Raw genomic sequence first — 17,094 nt, forward strand, 5'->3', positions numbered from 1 at the left:
CCTACAAAGTGAGTTCCAGGACAGCCAGAGCTACACAGAGAAACCCTGCCTTGAAAATAAAAACAAACAAAACAAACAAACAAAAAACAAAAAGAAAGCTAAAACCAGTGGTAGCCAAAAGAACACAGTTTTTTTTTTTTACTCTATTTGTAATATTTGTATGGTTATGACATTGCAAAAACAAAAACCAATAATGACTTAAATACTGTATTCAAGGAACTGAGGAAAGGGAAACTCACGATAATATAAAACAAATCACCTATTACATAATCAATAAGTTAAAAACTAGTGGCTTAAAAGCCATTTAGAAAGAGTGTAATCTCCAGAGACATCAGCTAGAAGATCTGAGAATGATTGACAATATAGAACAGAACAAGTTTAGGGAGACTGTGCGTGAGGTTGTATTTTTCATAAGCCTCCAATTATCAACTGACTTTTCATGTGTGTTATTTAACAAGCACTTAAATGTACTGACATGTGATAATGGAGGGACTGGGGAGGAAGCCCAGCTGGTTCTTGTCATATAAGCATGACAGCCTGAGTTTAATCCTTAGAATCTATACTTTTTAAAAGCCAAGCTCAGTGGTATGCATTTATAATCGGGGTACTGGGGAGATAGAGACAAATAGACCCCTGGAACTCACTAGCCAATCAGTCCACCCTACTCAATGAGCCACAAGCCAGTAAGAGAATAAAAGAGGAAGGAAGAGAGGGAGGGAGGGAAGAAGGGAGAGGTGAATGGCTCCTGAGGAATGATAGCCAAACTTGTCCTCTGGTTTCCACATGAGCATGCATATGTGAACTTTTCTCCCACAGGAACAGGGACACACACACACACACACACAGATGGTTGTAGATATGTTACCATTCTGCTTAACTCTTATATGCTAAGTATGTATTCTCAAACGAATTTCTGGGCTTTTCCGTAGGTAACCCAAACTCAATCTATCCCTAAGCTCTTGTTTTTCAACCTTAGCCCCTAAATATCCAGTCCCTCCAAACTGTGCTTCTTATACTGCCCACTGAAAAGAACAACAATATTTTCATCTAGTTCTACAAGACACCTTCCTTAACCCATGATTCAATCAGACTAACAACTCTGTCTTACAAAACTATTGTTCCTTTTCTCTGTGCCCACTGCCACATTCCCCGTCTCTAGTGCCACGGCCTTGTGTAAAAACACTGACGTGAACTTCCATGTTTTTGCTTTTACCACAGTTCAGGGTCCTCTACAATCCATTTTTCACAGGTATGATCACCAAAGAGTTATCACCCCCATGGCCACCAAAAAATCCATTTATTTTACTTAGCCTTAAAAGCAAAGAATAAAGATCGAAATAAGATCTTTTATAACATGCTAGGTTATATAAAACTTAAGCTCCAATGTTTATAATTCATGTTTTCTAAGAATATAGAAATTGCCTTATAAATTATCTATGGCCACTTTGACTACAACTGTAAGGCAGAGCCTAAAACACTTGCTGACCCCTTACAGACAGTCTGCCTGCCCATGTTGACATGTCATTGTTGATGGAATGTTGGCATGTCACTGTTAGCTTACTGAAGATAAGACTTAGCTCCAGTTGCCTTCAGATGGACCTGGACTTGAGTCCAGGAACTGGATATTCTGACCTCATTTATTTCTACAGGTTTGTTTACCATTCTTACTAAGTAATCTCTAAGCTGCTGCTGAGTTGTGCAGTATTATCACAAATTTTTTATATTTTTTTACTAATGTTTTGTCTGCATATAGACCACATGCGTGTCTACAGAAGTTAGAAGGCATCAGATTCCCTGGAACTGGATTTACAAATAGTTGCCAGGCACCACGTGGGTGTTGGAAACTGAACCCTGGTCCTCTGCAAGAACAGTTAAGTGCTCTAAACCACTGGTCCATCTCTCAAGTCCCATGGGTTGGAGTTTTACAGTTTTATGTAGCTTTCCCTGTACAACCCACTGGATTATTAACATTGGGGGAGTATGGTAACAATGGCTGTAATATTCCCTTTGAATCCTGGGGCCAAAAATGGTGCCTATATGACAAAGCATCCATGTGAAAACACAGTTAACATTTAAATATAAAAATGCTTCATGATATGGGATGGATACTGTCATATAGACTCCTGAAACTTCCTATCTAAATAAAACTTTAGGAATTGCACGTCCCATGGGCAAACAAAAAGGAATTGTTTAAGATAAGGAAATTAATACCGTGACAGATATCTTGTCAGAGCCAAAGGAGCACTATCTAAATGAATAAAGCACAGAAAGTCTTACAGCATATTTACTTTAACCTCATACAAATATAAGCATAATTCATTTAGTATTTGTTTATAACATAAGCCGTTACACCTCCAGTACCTTGTTCTCAGACAGAATTATTAGATTCTACACCGCGGCCATGCTTTTATTATGTCAGAAAGTTGCACAGTAAGATTAAAAGTATGAACAGCTGGGTTTGTAGCTCAGTGGTAGAGTGCTTATCTAGCACAAGCAGACCCTGGGCTCCGTCCCCAGCACAAGAAAACAACAAATCCAAACTACAATGGCTTTTTAGCATTATTCTCTAACAATTTTTACATCTCCAGGCTTACTGCCATAATACCTTTATTTGAAAGTGGGTTCAGAATACGTATTCCCTAACACATAATAACAGTGGTTAAATGCTAGAAGTGGACAAATATAGATGACAGCCGGCAATGTCATTAGGTACATATTCATAAACAGGTTAATGGCCTGACCCTTGATATATTTGACTTCAGAATGAGAATAATAATGCCAACTCAGAAATGGGTGTATCGAGTGCTTAGCATTTTAACACAAAGCGCTTTGAACAGAAATGCCCAAGAAACATGGTGTACCGCCCAACCTTTGCACGTGTCTCTTCAGTTATTCTAGAACCAAATTTTTGCAATGAAACAGCCAGCATCTAATAGTCCTTTTCCTTTAATAGAAGCACATATAAGAACTTAAAATAGGAACTCTACCTTTTATTAGGAATGTTACTCCCAGAAAATTTCTCAGATCCTTTGTACGAATACATTCTCTCCAAATGAGACTATTTTTCCACAAATAAAGTCCATTAAAAAAAAAAAAAGAAGAAATTACAAAAAACATTTAAATACAAAGAAAATAAGATAAATAACTAAAAATAAAAAAAACTCACAATAACAATTATTCCCCTAAGCACAGGGCATTGGTGGCGCACACCTTTAATTCTGGCACTCAAAGGTAGAGGCAGGTGAATCTCTGTGAGTTTGAGGCCAACCTGGTCTACAGAGTGAGTTTCAGGACAGGCTCCAAAGCAATACAGAGAAACCCTGTCTTGAAAAACCAAAAAATAACAAAAAGTTATTCCCCTAAGCAACCAAGCCTTCAAATAAATAAGCTTTTGAGCCACTGCCTTATAAGACTTTAAAGGCAGTTTAAACAGTGATCCAAAGAATGTCCTAAGACATAGAATCCCCAGTTACAGAGGTGAGTTAACTCCATGTCAACACTAACAAGCAGGAGATTAAGTTCACCATTTGCCCATCACCATGTTCTAATTGGCTAGAGACAGCCTATACATAAAGAATCTGTAGCAGTTACTAAGAAACTAACAAAAGAATGCAGTGTGTATGTGTGCATAAGTGTATATAAAGTGTATACATATGTTTATTTTCAGATGGGATGGGTGTGTGTATGTATGTGTAAAGTATATATGTATATGCATGTATGTGTCTATTTGCACATGGGATGAGTGGGTGTATGTGTGTGTAAAGTGTATATCTATTCATATACATGTGATATATGCATATATATGTCTATTTGCAGATGGGGTTGCTATGCATGTGCATGGATGTCTGTGGTTTTAATAAGAATATTTAAGAATCAGACTAATTTATTACCTATAAGTATCATATTAAAAGCAAGACAAATTATTTATAAACTAAGTTTAAAAGAAAAATAAATTACTTTGTGTAATATTTATTCTCTTCACATAATTTCTCTTTGTAGTTTATGATTTTTATATGTGCTATTCTTCTAACTAGCAGCAATGCAAATATAAGACTTTAAATGAGGACTTGCATCCATAAAGAATGAAATAAGAAGAACCACCTCTTGAGAACAAACCTGCTCAGTAGTTAATCCAATTGGCTTTTGATCAGAAGAATGTTGCTTTGTTTCTGAAGATACGGGGTTAGAACTGAATAACAGAAAAATTAAAGTATCTCCTAAGTTAAAATATAATCATCCAATTCATGAATTACCATACTACTCTCAGAGAAGAAAGGTTATATTACCCTTTAAGAATCTATATATTTAAAACACTGATTTCCCCAATAAAAGAGTTTCAAAGAAAAAAGAACGATACATGATCGGTAACATATGCACTGATACTACATAGCAGGCAGCGAGCACATTACCTTCCTATACCTACACTAAGAGGTATGACTCACCAGTTCTTTATCATCACCCCATGTTGCCTTAAGCAACAGGCAAGAAAACTTGCTTGTTCTTCCTTTTATTTTTCATGGATGACTGTAATTTGTAGTTTCAATATAATAGCAGAATGCACAAAAGCACGGTATCACACAGTATCAGCTGTGAAAGGTGAAAAGCAGGATTTCCTCAAGCCTGTTTCTTCTGTGTGGGACACTTCAGCCTTATCTCAGAAAGCAGCTTCCTAAGGATTGTGGTCAGGTACTTGACACCAACCAGGAAAGTGTTCTATAAGCTACCTTTCCCCATGACTCCCTTCTACCACACTCACTCAAGTGAGACAACTAATTTTTCCTGTACAGTGTCTATACACTGCTAGAATTGGAATCATTTAAGTAAAAGCTGAAAGATTTCAAGTTAATGGGGGAGAAATTAAAAGGAAAAAAAAAATAACCTTGGCAGCAGAACCTTCCTTGGACACAACTCTTCATTAGCTTGAAGGATAAGACTTGGAGGAGACTGCATACTGGCTTCACCCAGCCATTTTCTACCCTATCAAAAGCAAGAAGAATCTTAATGCACAGTGGGATGGATTCAGACAAACAAGCAAATCCCTTACTGTTTACCTTTTTTGTGAGGCTGCAAGTCTTTACAAATTTGTTTTGCTTGGGAACGTCAATCAAGAAACCTTCTGCTATGAGATGGTGAGAAAGGGCCTTCCACCAGCTCTCTGCTCGGTCTTTGCCAGTGCCAAAAAGCTTGTGACTTCGATATTTATCGGCAAGACGTTGAGAATTCTGAAATCAGGAATAAGATGTCTAAAAATGCTTATTCCAATAAACAGGTCAAATAAAACAAACAAACAAAAAAGAAAAATAACTACCTAGCGATTCTTTAGGTTTAGAAACAAATTTCAGCTCTTAAACCTCACAGATATTTGTTCCTCCTTTTCATTCTGAACATTCAATTGACAAATATGTAATGGAAACAGTACTCTGGTTAAATACCGAAATATCCTCACATAACTCAGATACACTCCCCAGTGGATAGGTTTAAACATGTGTCTGGAATATTTCATCTTTGCTATTAAATCTCTGAGTAATAGTTTCTACAAATGGTCACAACTGCAGCTCAATTCTTGAACAGGAGGGATAAAAGAAAATATGACCTGATAGTTGGGCAAACACTCATGGAGTCCACTGCATGGTTATTTCTCACTGTACTGTTACTCACCTGAGATGCCTATACAAACAGTGCATGCTAAATAGTTGATGCCACCAGAGTATTAATATTTCTGAGGGTTGGCAGAATTCTTAGGAGGGACACTTCAATCACTGAGTTCTAGAAACATGAAACGTTGTCATATGCAAGTTTCTTGTCCTGCAACAGGAAAGACTTCCTACCTCTACTCTCTACAAAGTACTTTTCTCTTCCTTTCATCCCCTTACTGTCTAGGTTATTCATTCTATGCATTTAACTACTCTAAATGTGCATGTAGTATATGCCACATGGCATCACAGAAAATTACTTGTATGTCTTTGAGATGATTATGATATATCATTATAACTAACCTTCATCTACTGGACCTTCAATCACATAAACTGGAAAGTCACAAACACATTTCTAGCTTCATTCAGAATTCTCAACATGATTTGAGTTCTGTTAATCAGATATTATCATTTACATGACAAGCAAAAGCAGGATATGAGACAAAGCCCACTCCCCTGCCATATATGCAAGCTTGCATGATTGTGACCCGGGCAGTATTACGATCTCGACATAAAATCATCTCTCACAGGCTTATGCATCTGAAAACTTTTCTCACATGGAGATATTCCTTTGAGAGGTTGTAGAATCTTTGGAAATGGAGGCACAGCTGGTGATATGGACCACTGGTAGCAGATCTCTGAGAGTTACAGCCTGGTTCAGTTTCTAGCCTGTCCTTGCTTTCAGCCTGAGTTCTTCTGCTTCCTATATGCCACTGTGATATGGCCAGTTGCATTGCAAGTTATATGAACAAATCCATATCAAGCTGCTATGCCTCCCCCACCATGAAGGACTGTATCCTCTGAAGCATGATCCAAAATAAACTTCTCCCTTAAGTTACTTCTAATAGGCATTCAGTCATCATGATGAGAAAAGTAATTAACACAGGTGAATACAAGTGAAAGGGGCACTTTTTCCTTACTAATAATCCATGTGGATGCTAAACCTCATTGTGGGTCAATTTGAATAAAACTTCTGAAGCCAAACACATGCCAGTTGAATGTGTCTTAAGCACTAACACACAACATGGAGACTTACAACCATTAAAGTACACTCCAAATCAGCTGAGTGTTGGGGGAACACACCTTTAATCCCAGCACTTGGGAGGCAGAAGCAGACAGATATTGGTGAGTTTGAGGCCACCCTGGTCTACAAGAGCTCGTTCCAGGACAGACAGGAGTATTACACAGAGAAACTGTCTCAAAAAATAAACAAACAAACAAAAACTAAAATTATATCAATCATATGACCTAGATAAATCATTCCTGGACATATACTCAAAGGTCTCTACTTCCTACTACAGAGACACATGCTCATCCATGTTCATAGATGCTCTATTCACAACTGCTAAGACAAGAAAGCAGCCTAAATATCTAATAAATGATGAGATAGATAATGAAAATGTGGTACCTATACACAGTAAAATTTTATTTGGCTATAAAGAAAACTGCAATTATAAAATTTTCAGGCAAATGGATTGAGCTGGGAAACATTATAGTAAGTTAGGGAACCCAGACCCAGAAAGACAAACACTGCATGTTCTCACTTATATGTGTATCCTACTAATGAATATTTAGAATAGTGTATTTCATTTGGAGTACATGTAGAATCCAAGAAACTAGAAAGGGACCATCGGTAGGGGTGGGGGAAGGGAGGAAATCTTAGGGGAAGGAATAATAGAGCACATGTGATACAAAGGGGAAAAGGGTTAAGCATGGAGTGGGATGAGCAGGAAGAATGGAAAAGCAGGTGGGGAGAAAGGAGACACTAAGGGTTGTTTTAAAAGCCCATATGGAAACTCACTGTTTTATAAGCTTCCTAAACACACACCCACCACAGACACACACACACACACACACACACACACACACACAGACAAACCTTAGACAGACACACACACACAACACCTTAGACACACACACACACACACACTCTCTTATATAACAGAAATTAATTGGAGATAATGCTACTCAAGGAATTCAAAGGTCCCCAAACAAAAGCCCAGTGTCAGGTGTGGAAGATCTCATCTCAAATTGTTGCTCAGTTTGTCCTATGACCCACCAAACAATACAGCCTACTGCCACTATTGGTCTCCCACCAGAACTTGGTTGTAAGGCTATATTGCTGAAGACACCATGTTCTTTGGCCATAGGACATGGAGAAATGAAGCTGGCACTGACCAGAAGTTCCCTTCCTACTGGCTAGCTTTCACAGTACCAGAAGGCATTATACAGGCTGCTAGGGAAGCCATCATGTCTTAGCCAGCTGTTAACCCTGTGCACTAAAATAACAACTGGCATGGCCAGATGTGCCCACAGGTACAATAGTGACATGAACATTATGGGGTTAACAAAGCACTTTCTGACAGGATTTAAGTACCTTCCTCTCCCTACCAATCCCAAGCCCTTTCCACAGGAGGAAATACATACAGGATACTATAGATCTGGCCAGAACCTTTGGTGGGGAGCTCACAGGCCCCAGGGATGAGTCTATTACTATTATTTTGCTAAATAGACATAGTATAAATAAATAAATAAATAAATAAATAAATAAATAAATAAATAAATAAAACTCACCTTTAAATTCTTATCCCTATACCCACAGGTTAGTACCACTCAAGCCTCATCAGAGAAGTTTCTTTAGGCAATGGATGGTAGTTAATGCAGAAACTCACAACTAGTCAAAGTACAGGGAGTACATGGCTGTGGAATGTTTATCCACAAATGGGACATCTATGTCACACTCCTCTCCTGCAAGGCCCTGGGCTCATCCCAAAAGGGGGGATATAAATATTATTAGAGCCAGAGGTCATCTAGAACCAGAACAGTATCTTTTGAACATGATAACACTGCAACAATGAATTCACAATATCTGTGGTTGCCTGTACACAAACTAGCTAATATAATTTTCAGCAAGGGGTGAAGAGGTTCATGAGCCCCTACTGAGCAACTACTGAAAGCTGATGGCTTTGGAGGGAGAGAGTCATTCTTCTTTAAGAGTGGAGGCCCTGGTAGACTGGACATAATCCAGTAGATGGCCCCCATCCATCACCAGGGTGGGGGAGGACATAAAGTTGGGGGGGAGAGGTGGAAGGATGGATCTGGGAAGAGTTGGGAGGATAGTGCGGAGTGATTACAACCAAACTACATTGCATACATGTGTGAAATTCTTAAAAAGCTAATGAAAATATTATTTAAGCAAACAAGTAAGTGTGGTAGCACATGCCTACAACTGCAGTACTAGATGGCAGCAACTACCCAAACACTGAGTTCCGGGTTCAGTGACAGACTGTCTCTAAAGAAAAATAATGAGAGTAAGAGAGGAAGACACTCGGGTCCACGTGGACTCTAGTGTTCACATGTGCACACATAGGTAAGAGCAGCCACACACGTCCCAAAACACTGTCTAAGTGTTACAAATTCGAATCTATGACAAGAATTAGCACTCTGATAAAGCATTAAGGAAGATGTTAATCTTGGTATGTAAATGATCATGCTTTTCTTTACATTATAGCTGTTGATTATGTTATGACATGTTCGAACAATGTCAGAGATTGTTACATAGTGAACTGTTTATAGTCATTTAAAAACCAAGTTCTCTAGGCAATGCTGGTTACTTCCTAATTAGATGTGTTAAAACAAAAATTTAAACTCTACAAATTTATGGATAAACTGAGTAACTACAGAAACCATATTTATATTCATAAACATCATCTCTTTATTGTATATCTAAAATGGCTTGATATATCATCTTACATATTAAAATTACCTACAAAGGTATTAACTTGTCCTAAATTGGAACAACTTGCTTAGTTCTCAAGAGAATTAAAGTTGTATTTTTCAGTGATATCCCAACAGATATCAAGATCACTGAAAGCAGGGACAGGTGACTTGCCTTATTTTCACTATTGTTAGCATCTATAGCTTTCCATTAAGTGATATTTTTTAGAGGCTTTATACTTTTAGCTAGCAAGGGTGGTATAAAGTTTCACTAAGGGTAAGCTGCTTAATTTGAGGATTCCCAGAAGACACTGTCAGTAGAAGAGGTCTGACTTGGTTTTCAAATAATAAGTGAAACACGATCCCTCTTGTGACCACTTGAAGTTTTTCTAGAAACAAACTTATTTATTGATATTGGAAACAGCTGGATTACACCAAAGTAAAACTACGATGGGTTTTATAAATTAAATACCACATTGAATATACAGGTTTTGAAGGTGACATAGATAGAAAATAAATGTATAGGCTCCAACTATATTTGAGCTATCCTGCAGAACTGATAATAATAAAAATTCCTTAAGTAACATTTGTATTGTTAAAATTTTAAGCAAATTTGCCATTTAAAACCAAAATTTTAAACCCCATTTATCTTGAAAGCATTGACACTTAAAAAGGTAAAACAAGTTTTCAATGTGTTTCATTAAAATTATTTCACAACTAATTCCAAAGATTACTTTCTAAAAAAAGCAAAAACATTTACAGGAAGCATTTAAATATTTAACAAGCAAATGTTTACCTTAATTATTTTAAAATTCTATATACAAAATGAACATTTAACTTCTACTATAAAGTATATTTTTAATCAGAAGGCATCTCTGCAAAGTGTCATGCCTTCTATTCTTGGGTTATTTAAGTGATAATTAATACACAACTCTTACATTTACAGACCTCTACTTCAGAAGTAAAATAACCACATAAACAGAAGGACTAGAGAAATACACCTCTGTAAGAGTGAGGATTGGGTTTAAGCATGTTTATTCCTGACATTTGCCAGCTAATGTGGGCACATGAATCACTCAAAACAAAAAGGAATTCAATTAAATTGAACACAGACACTTACAAAATAATTCCTGAAACTAAAATTGTGTACAAAGAATATAATCGTACCTAGGTACAAGAAGATACAATTTTGTTCTACCAGTCCCTTGACACAATGAGAGTTAACTTTCTTTAATTATCCTATGAAACATCAGTCTTGGGATTAATGCAATTGCAATGTGGCAAGCTAATACATTATTTCCAGTCTGCAGCACACAGCTGAACACCAGCTTACAACAGCAAAACAGCATCTAATGTGATGTAAGATTTGTCCAAAGCAATGAATGCAGGGTTAAGCTGGAACTCAAGGTAACTCTGAATTGCCATTAAATCATCTAAAGCCAGAGCTATAGTCACAGCAGTAGAAAGCACTATCACAAACTGTCACAGGAGTCATTACAGATACACTTACAGATCCTCGGAGAAATAAAATAGGAGTCCCAATTCCAAACTTCTCCTGTAAGATGTCCACAGCAGACAGTAGCTGGAATGCTTGTGGACCAAAGTCTTGGAATGTGTCTTCCGAGTCATCAGTGGGATAGGAATGACACAATCTGAAGAAAAGTAATAATATACTAAGAAACTAAGAAACACAGACAAAGCTTGTTCCTTTAGAAATAAAGAGACATAACAATGAACCATGTTAAGAATATCTTGAATATGTCCAATGCTTGCAAAGCTACAAATAAAGCATATTACAATTAAGAACATGTGTGTTCCCTAAAACATGAGATAGAAACACAATGCAGCATCCCAGACAGTGTCTTTCTGTACCCAGAAGCTAAGTTTCAATGAGGCACTCAGAAGACAGGCAGGCTCAAGGAAAACAGAGCTGCAGGATCCCAGCCAGGGCAGATCCATATGATCAGTTATATAATTACTGGATGTTAGTGTTACATTATACCAGAAAAGGATGTTAACAAAAAAAGTTTGTAACTTAAGAAACTGCTATACAATAACATGCTAGTTTGAAACCTAATAATTTTAAAATACAACATGAGGGCTTATAAACTTGTCATGATGGTACATTTAGCAGTTAAATTCCTTAGTTATCCTCCAGGTTGATGCAAAGTTACCATTAATGCAAATAAGAATTGTTTAGCTTGAGAACAAAAGGAATCCTTAGAGACTATCAACTATTACATTTAAATTACCACATTCAACTACTTTCCATATCACACATCTCTTTAAAATAGCAATAGGAATGCAGTTAAAATTTCAAATAAAAACATTCTGTTTGGATTTAAGAAAGAAAGGCTCCTGCTTAGTTTTACTCTCTCATTTACTTCCTTAGTAGGATGCTAGATGACTTTCCCTTCAGAGTATTTAAAGTTATCAAGTTCCCATAAAGAGTGACCCATACTTTATCTTACCACTTTAAATACATGTTACAGTGGTTATCACTAACTTCTAAAAGTTTTTAAAATTCTATTGCTAACAATGTTGCTTCTGAATTTAGCTACTGCATCTAGGGACACAACTAACACAAAGAGGTACCATTTGAGTTTATTTTCTTTATAATATAATAGACTGTACATATCCCTATGAGCAGATTCATCAAACCTTGGCCATAATCTAGACCCAACAAATACATTACTCCCAAACCCATTTTCCCTGCCTTTAGCCTCTATCAGCTGCTCAGCCTCCCTACAGCTCTGTCTTTCAAAGAATATGCACATGGAACCACACTGTAGAACTGGGCTATTTCCTCATTTAAATGTTTAGTAGAATTTGTCACTGAAGCCATGTGGGCTAGAGAGCTTTCCTTGTAGGGGTTTTAAAGGAAGAATTCAATCCTTATAGTGGGTAGACGAGCATTCTGGCTGTGTTTCCCTGTGCCTGAACACTGACAATTCGCAGACATTAACAAACTGGTCCATGAGATCTGAATTACTGAGTTTCTGCAAACTGATTTGTTCAGAGAGTTCTCTTTGTTCCCTCTGACTTTCTCCTCTTTGTCCCCATAACTACTGGGTTTGCAGCAAAATTCTCTTTCACTTTGATATTGATAATCTGTGTTCCCCCTTTTTTTTTCTGTCAGTCTTGTAAAAGGGTTTTTTTGTTTTGTTTTGTTTTTATTTAACTTTTGCAAATGATGAACTTTGGGAGTCACTGAATTTCCTCTACTGCTTTTGTTTTTTATTTCACTGAATGATGCGCTTATTTTTATTACATTCTTCCTGCTGATTTTCCTTAGTTGCCCATTTCTTAAAATGAATGCTTAGTTATTTGTTTGAGATGTATACTCCTTAATGTTGCATTTAACACTATCTTGGCAGAATCATACTAGCAATATCCCAGACATTTCACATTCTTATTAAAATGTTTTCTGATCTGTTTTATTTCTAAGGGTTTGGAGAGTTCCCTTTTCTTTCCACTGCTGCTTTCTAGCTTAACTCCATGTACATTATTAGAATGATAAATTTTAGAGGCTAGTATATTATGGGCAGAACAAACTATATGAAACACATGACCTGTTGATATCTTGGGGCTTTTGGCTGTTTTAAGACAGGATCTCACTTTTTAGGCCAAGCTGGCTGAAATTCACTCTGTAGACCAGACTAGCCTCAAACAATGATCCTTTTTTTTTTTTTGGTTTCAACTCCCTGCATGTTGGCATTACAGTCATGCAAGAGTAGACCTGACCAGGCTTGTGTTTTAGGCAGATACTATAGAAGCAGTTGAACTCAATAAATGTTGCATGGATAAAATTTCCTATAAACTGATCCTGATGTATATACAGTTATTGCTTCTTTAACTTAAGAAAATGTGCCTCAACAGTTGAGTTCTGGCAAGTAGAAAGTTGGATGCAGATTCCAGACAACAGCTAATTAGCAGAGTAAACTCATTAACAATTGTGAAAAAAATAACATATTTTATTCAAATAGAGCATTTCTTCATTTGTCAGGGTTTGTTTGATGATTCAGAGGAAAATACATGTGCCTAAGTATTCTAACTGCCCTTGAGGAGAATGAGTGAAATGCTCTTAAGAAATGAATTAGGACTCTTTATTTCTTCTGTCTCCTCCTGAATTTAGTGGGGTTTAGTTTGGGGGCTTTGGTAGTAGGACATGGTTGTTTTGAGTATTGCTTTTGCTTTTGTTCCTGGTATGTTAAGGCACAGTCTCCCTATGGGATCTAGGCTCATCTTGAAGTCACTTGTAGGGCAGACTAGCTTCAGACTCTTGGTCTTCCCGTCTGAACCTCTGAGTCCTTCACCACAGGCATGCCCATCACCCTTGGCATTCCTTACCCATTTTTGCCCATTATTTCTATTAATGACTTATAAGCAGGTGTTGATGTCACCAAATACACTTGTGGGTTTCTGTTCCCCCTTTTGGCTCTGTAGGTTCTTATGTGAATGAAGTCTGTGCACATTTGGGATTATGTTGTATGGCTATTGTGTCAAAGAAGCTATACTATGGGGCTCAACTGTTTGGGCAGACAATAGATGTGAATATTACTTATGATCAGATGACTTTAAATACAGAAATTATGCTCAGGAATTACCCTCTTTGAGTTGAAAGTCTTAGCAAAAACAGGCTTCCTGGATAAGGAATTCTGCAATACTGTAACATCAGCTCTTGCCTGAGGTAGTATCCAGACCACTGGGCTTACTAAACAAGTTTTAAGACTTGCCAGCAATGTCCATGACCACCCCCTTCCCTGTTCTCTCCATCTCTCCCCCTAGAGCCTTCTCCCCCTTGCACAAGCCCTTGCCCATGCCCTTGCCCTCACTCTATCCTTAGTGCCCTTTCTCTGAAGAACTCTTGACACTTTTATATTGTTCAGTGTCCTTCTTTATCCCTGATAATATATTTTACTCCAAAGTCCCCGTTGCCATTACTAAAACAGTAACTTAAGTTTTCTTTTGATTAGTATTTTCACAATATTTTATATTTCATTATTTTTAACCTATCTGTATATTTATTTATTATGGAACATTTACATAGTATGGAAAAACATCAGATAGTATTCTTTTAAAATCCATTTTGATAATTCATGCCTTTAATGAGTATTTTTAGGCTATTTAAATGTAACAGTTAACTAGCTAGGACTACCATTTTATGACTTTATTGTATAAAAGTAAACCTCTTCACGTTTTATTTTAAATAAAGTAATTGCCATTTTTAAAAACTAAACTACTTATCAGCCAATAAAAATGTAATGAAACATGATTTGAGAAGAAAGAAAAATCAATAGCTTCTAGAATGTTCACCCTGAAGAAATTTTTACCTGGGAATACAATTATCACAGCATTTTTCAGTCCCCATAATGTCCAAGGAGGCCTTTTGTGGTCGTTTGTCCTCAAAATGGGACAAGATGATTCTGACAAAGAGAATGTTTTAAATTAGAGAACAAATATGGACATGTTAAACCCATCACCCAGAATGAGTTTAATACTACAATTACTGTATTTATTTGGAACCACATTCCTTTAATTTAATAAACCTGCCATAAAATTCAGCATGTATACAGCAAATAGTCTTTTAAAATACTTTTAATTAACTTTTTAAAAGTACCATCTAAAGGACTATGCTTCTAGCTGATAAAAACAAATAATACATACTGTCGTCTACATCGACTGGAATAAAGGTATTTTTCCATTTTTGCCATCATCTTTAATTTATGCAATCGGAACTTTTCGTTGTGTATCTCAAGAATGTGATGCCTGAAAATTGAAAATCCCATGGATATTTAAAATTATACTGTCAGGTTTGTTATTTCATTTTTATAACCCACAAAATCCCCTTCAATTCACAGTAAAGGATATTTCTATCACCCAGAAATGGCCTATATTCTTCCCAGTCATGCCCCCTGACAAGAGAATTTCATCAATGACTTGGATGGTTTTCAGTTTGATTTACATCATGGTTTCTAGTGAGGTTTCTAATACATGGATCCTGAGCTTTTCACAGGAAATGTCTTTTTTATTTTAATTGATATTTTATGAGAAAGTTAAAGGAACTTTTAACACCGAAAGAGACTCATCACTCTGTATGAACCTTTATAAAACTGGCTTTTCAAAGGACAGCTTAACCCTCCAAATACTGTGTTGTTTTGTACAAGGGACTTGAACATGGTGGGATTTTTGCTATCTCGAGGGTCCTAGATGAATACCCATGGGTAGTAAGTGACAAATGTATGGGTATTCTGGCTCCACTATTACTTCCTGATAGATCTTAATGAGATAAACCTCTTAGCGTACCATTCAAACCCATGTAAACCAAAACTGTAACTACTGATGAGCTTGCCTTAGAAAACTCAGGCCTATAAATGTTTCCAGCATGTTATCATTACGCACAAATAAAATAAGACCTAGTATTAACCAACTAACATTTGATATATTCCAAATTTAATAGTAGCTTGCACAGATGTATTCTATCCAACTTACTTTAGTTTCAAAAAGGCTTGATAAAGACAGAGATGCCTGAACTGGAGGGACAGCTCAGTGGTTAAGAATGCTTGCTTACAGGGGACCAGAGTTCAGATCTACAAGTTACAAAGTAAAATATACTGACTATTCCTAGGAGAAAGACCTTATATTTTATCACAAACTTTACTTATGTAATCCAACTCTTTTTAGCTACCATTTCTTCAGAGAAGTCTTAGCTGACTTTTCAAGTTGGAAAACAGCACTCCCTACTCTAAACAACTTTCTTTCATAGCATAACACATAGCATTTATCAAACGTACTTGGGCCAGAGGTAATAACACACACCTTTAATTCCAGAATTCCAGAGGCAGAGGGATATTTGTGAGTTCAAGGCCAACTTGGTCTACATTCTAAAACAGCCAATGCTACAGAGTGAAATTCTGTCTTAAAGCAAACAAACAAGAACATATTTATATGATCTTTTAAAAAATTAATAATTGACATTTCCAAATGCAAAGTGAGAATAGTAAAAAGCATGCTATGCATGTGTGCATATGCGGTTCTCTGGTTAAGGTCTCCCATCCCACCTAGACCTACAAATGCAGGCACCATGTCTGCTTCTATTTAGCTTTGTATCCTTGGCACTAAACTCAGCTCTCAGAACATGGTGCTCATGTAAGGAATGATGAAGATGAATAACACCTGCACTGGATAGACTCAATAACCATTTTACTAAAATGAACTAATATATCCACTAAGAACCAAGAAGATCCTAACTTACTCATCAACCTGGAAGAACATCTGAAAACTTCCTTATGTTGGCAGGCTCACTGGTTGAGCTATACCGACTTCTTTCCCTGGTTCCCTATAGATAAACAGGTCAATACTGGCCCTAAGATTTTTCAGGTTGAAGCTGTTCTTAAGCAGTTTTCCTTTTCTTGAATTTAAAGAGAGAACACCCACTGTTTTATGGCAGCACTCTGTCACTACACTATGAAATGATTATCTATGCATAGTCAACAAGGCAATTTTCACAATCTATGAGCAATGGCATGCACTTAGGAAACTAACCATGGAAACAAGACTAAAGAGAGTCAAAGAAGAACTGAGCACATGCTTTAAAATAAGCACCATTATAGCACTGGAATAAAAACTCAGCAAAATATATGGCATCTAATTAAATAAAACTGGAGAAATATCACCCAAGGAT

The 17,094-nt window shown here is 36.8% G+C and overlaps 2 protein-coding genes across 2 annotated transcripts in view; one reads left to right on the plus strand and one right to left on the minus strand.

The window, feature by feature from the left end:
- Wrn (WRN RecQ like helicase) overlaps positions 1-17,094 on the minus strand; it is a 104,083-nt gene that overhangs the window by 24,641 nt on the left and 62,348 nt on the right. Inside the window, exons 21-27 of the mRNA XM_051182266.1 lie at positions 15,078-15,179; positions 14,744-14,836; positions 10,921-11,062; positions 5,052-5,222; positions 4,880-4,977; positions 4,117-4,189; positions 2,988-3,058 (exon numbers count right to left, since the gene is read on the minus strand). Coding sequence (XP_051038223.1) covers positions 2,988-3,058; positions 4,117-4,189; positions 4,880-4,977; positions 5,052-5,222; positions 10,921-11,062; positions 14,744-14,836; positions 15,078-15,179 — 750 coding nt within the window. The remainder of the gene's footprint in view (positions 1-2,987; positions 3,059-4,116; positions 4,190-4,879; positions 4,978-5,051; positions 5,223-10,920; positions 11,063-14,743; positions 14,837-15,077; positions 15,180-17,094) is intronic.
- Positions 918-17,094, plus strand: part of Saraf (store-operated calcium entry associated regulatory factor) — a 735,200-nt gene continuing 719,023 nt past the window's right edge. Inside the window, exon 1 of the mRNA XM_051182253.1 lies at positions 918-929. The gene's annotated coding sequence lies outside the window, so the exon portion shown is untranslated. The remainder of the gene's footprint in view (positions 930-17,094) is intronic.

The sequence above is a fragment of the Phodopus roborovskii genome, unplaced genomic scaffold, assembly GCF_943737965.1.
Source record: "Phodopus roborovskii unplaced genomic scaffold, PHOROB, whole genome shotgun sequence".
In the NCBI taxonomy this organism is placed as follows: domain Eukaryota; kingdom Metazoa; phylum Chordata; class Mammalia; order Rodentia; family Cricetidae; genus Phodopus; species Phodopus roborovskii.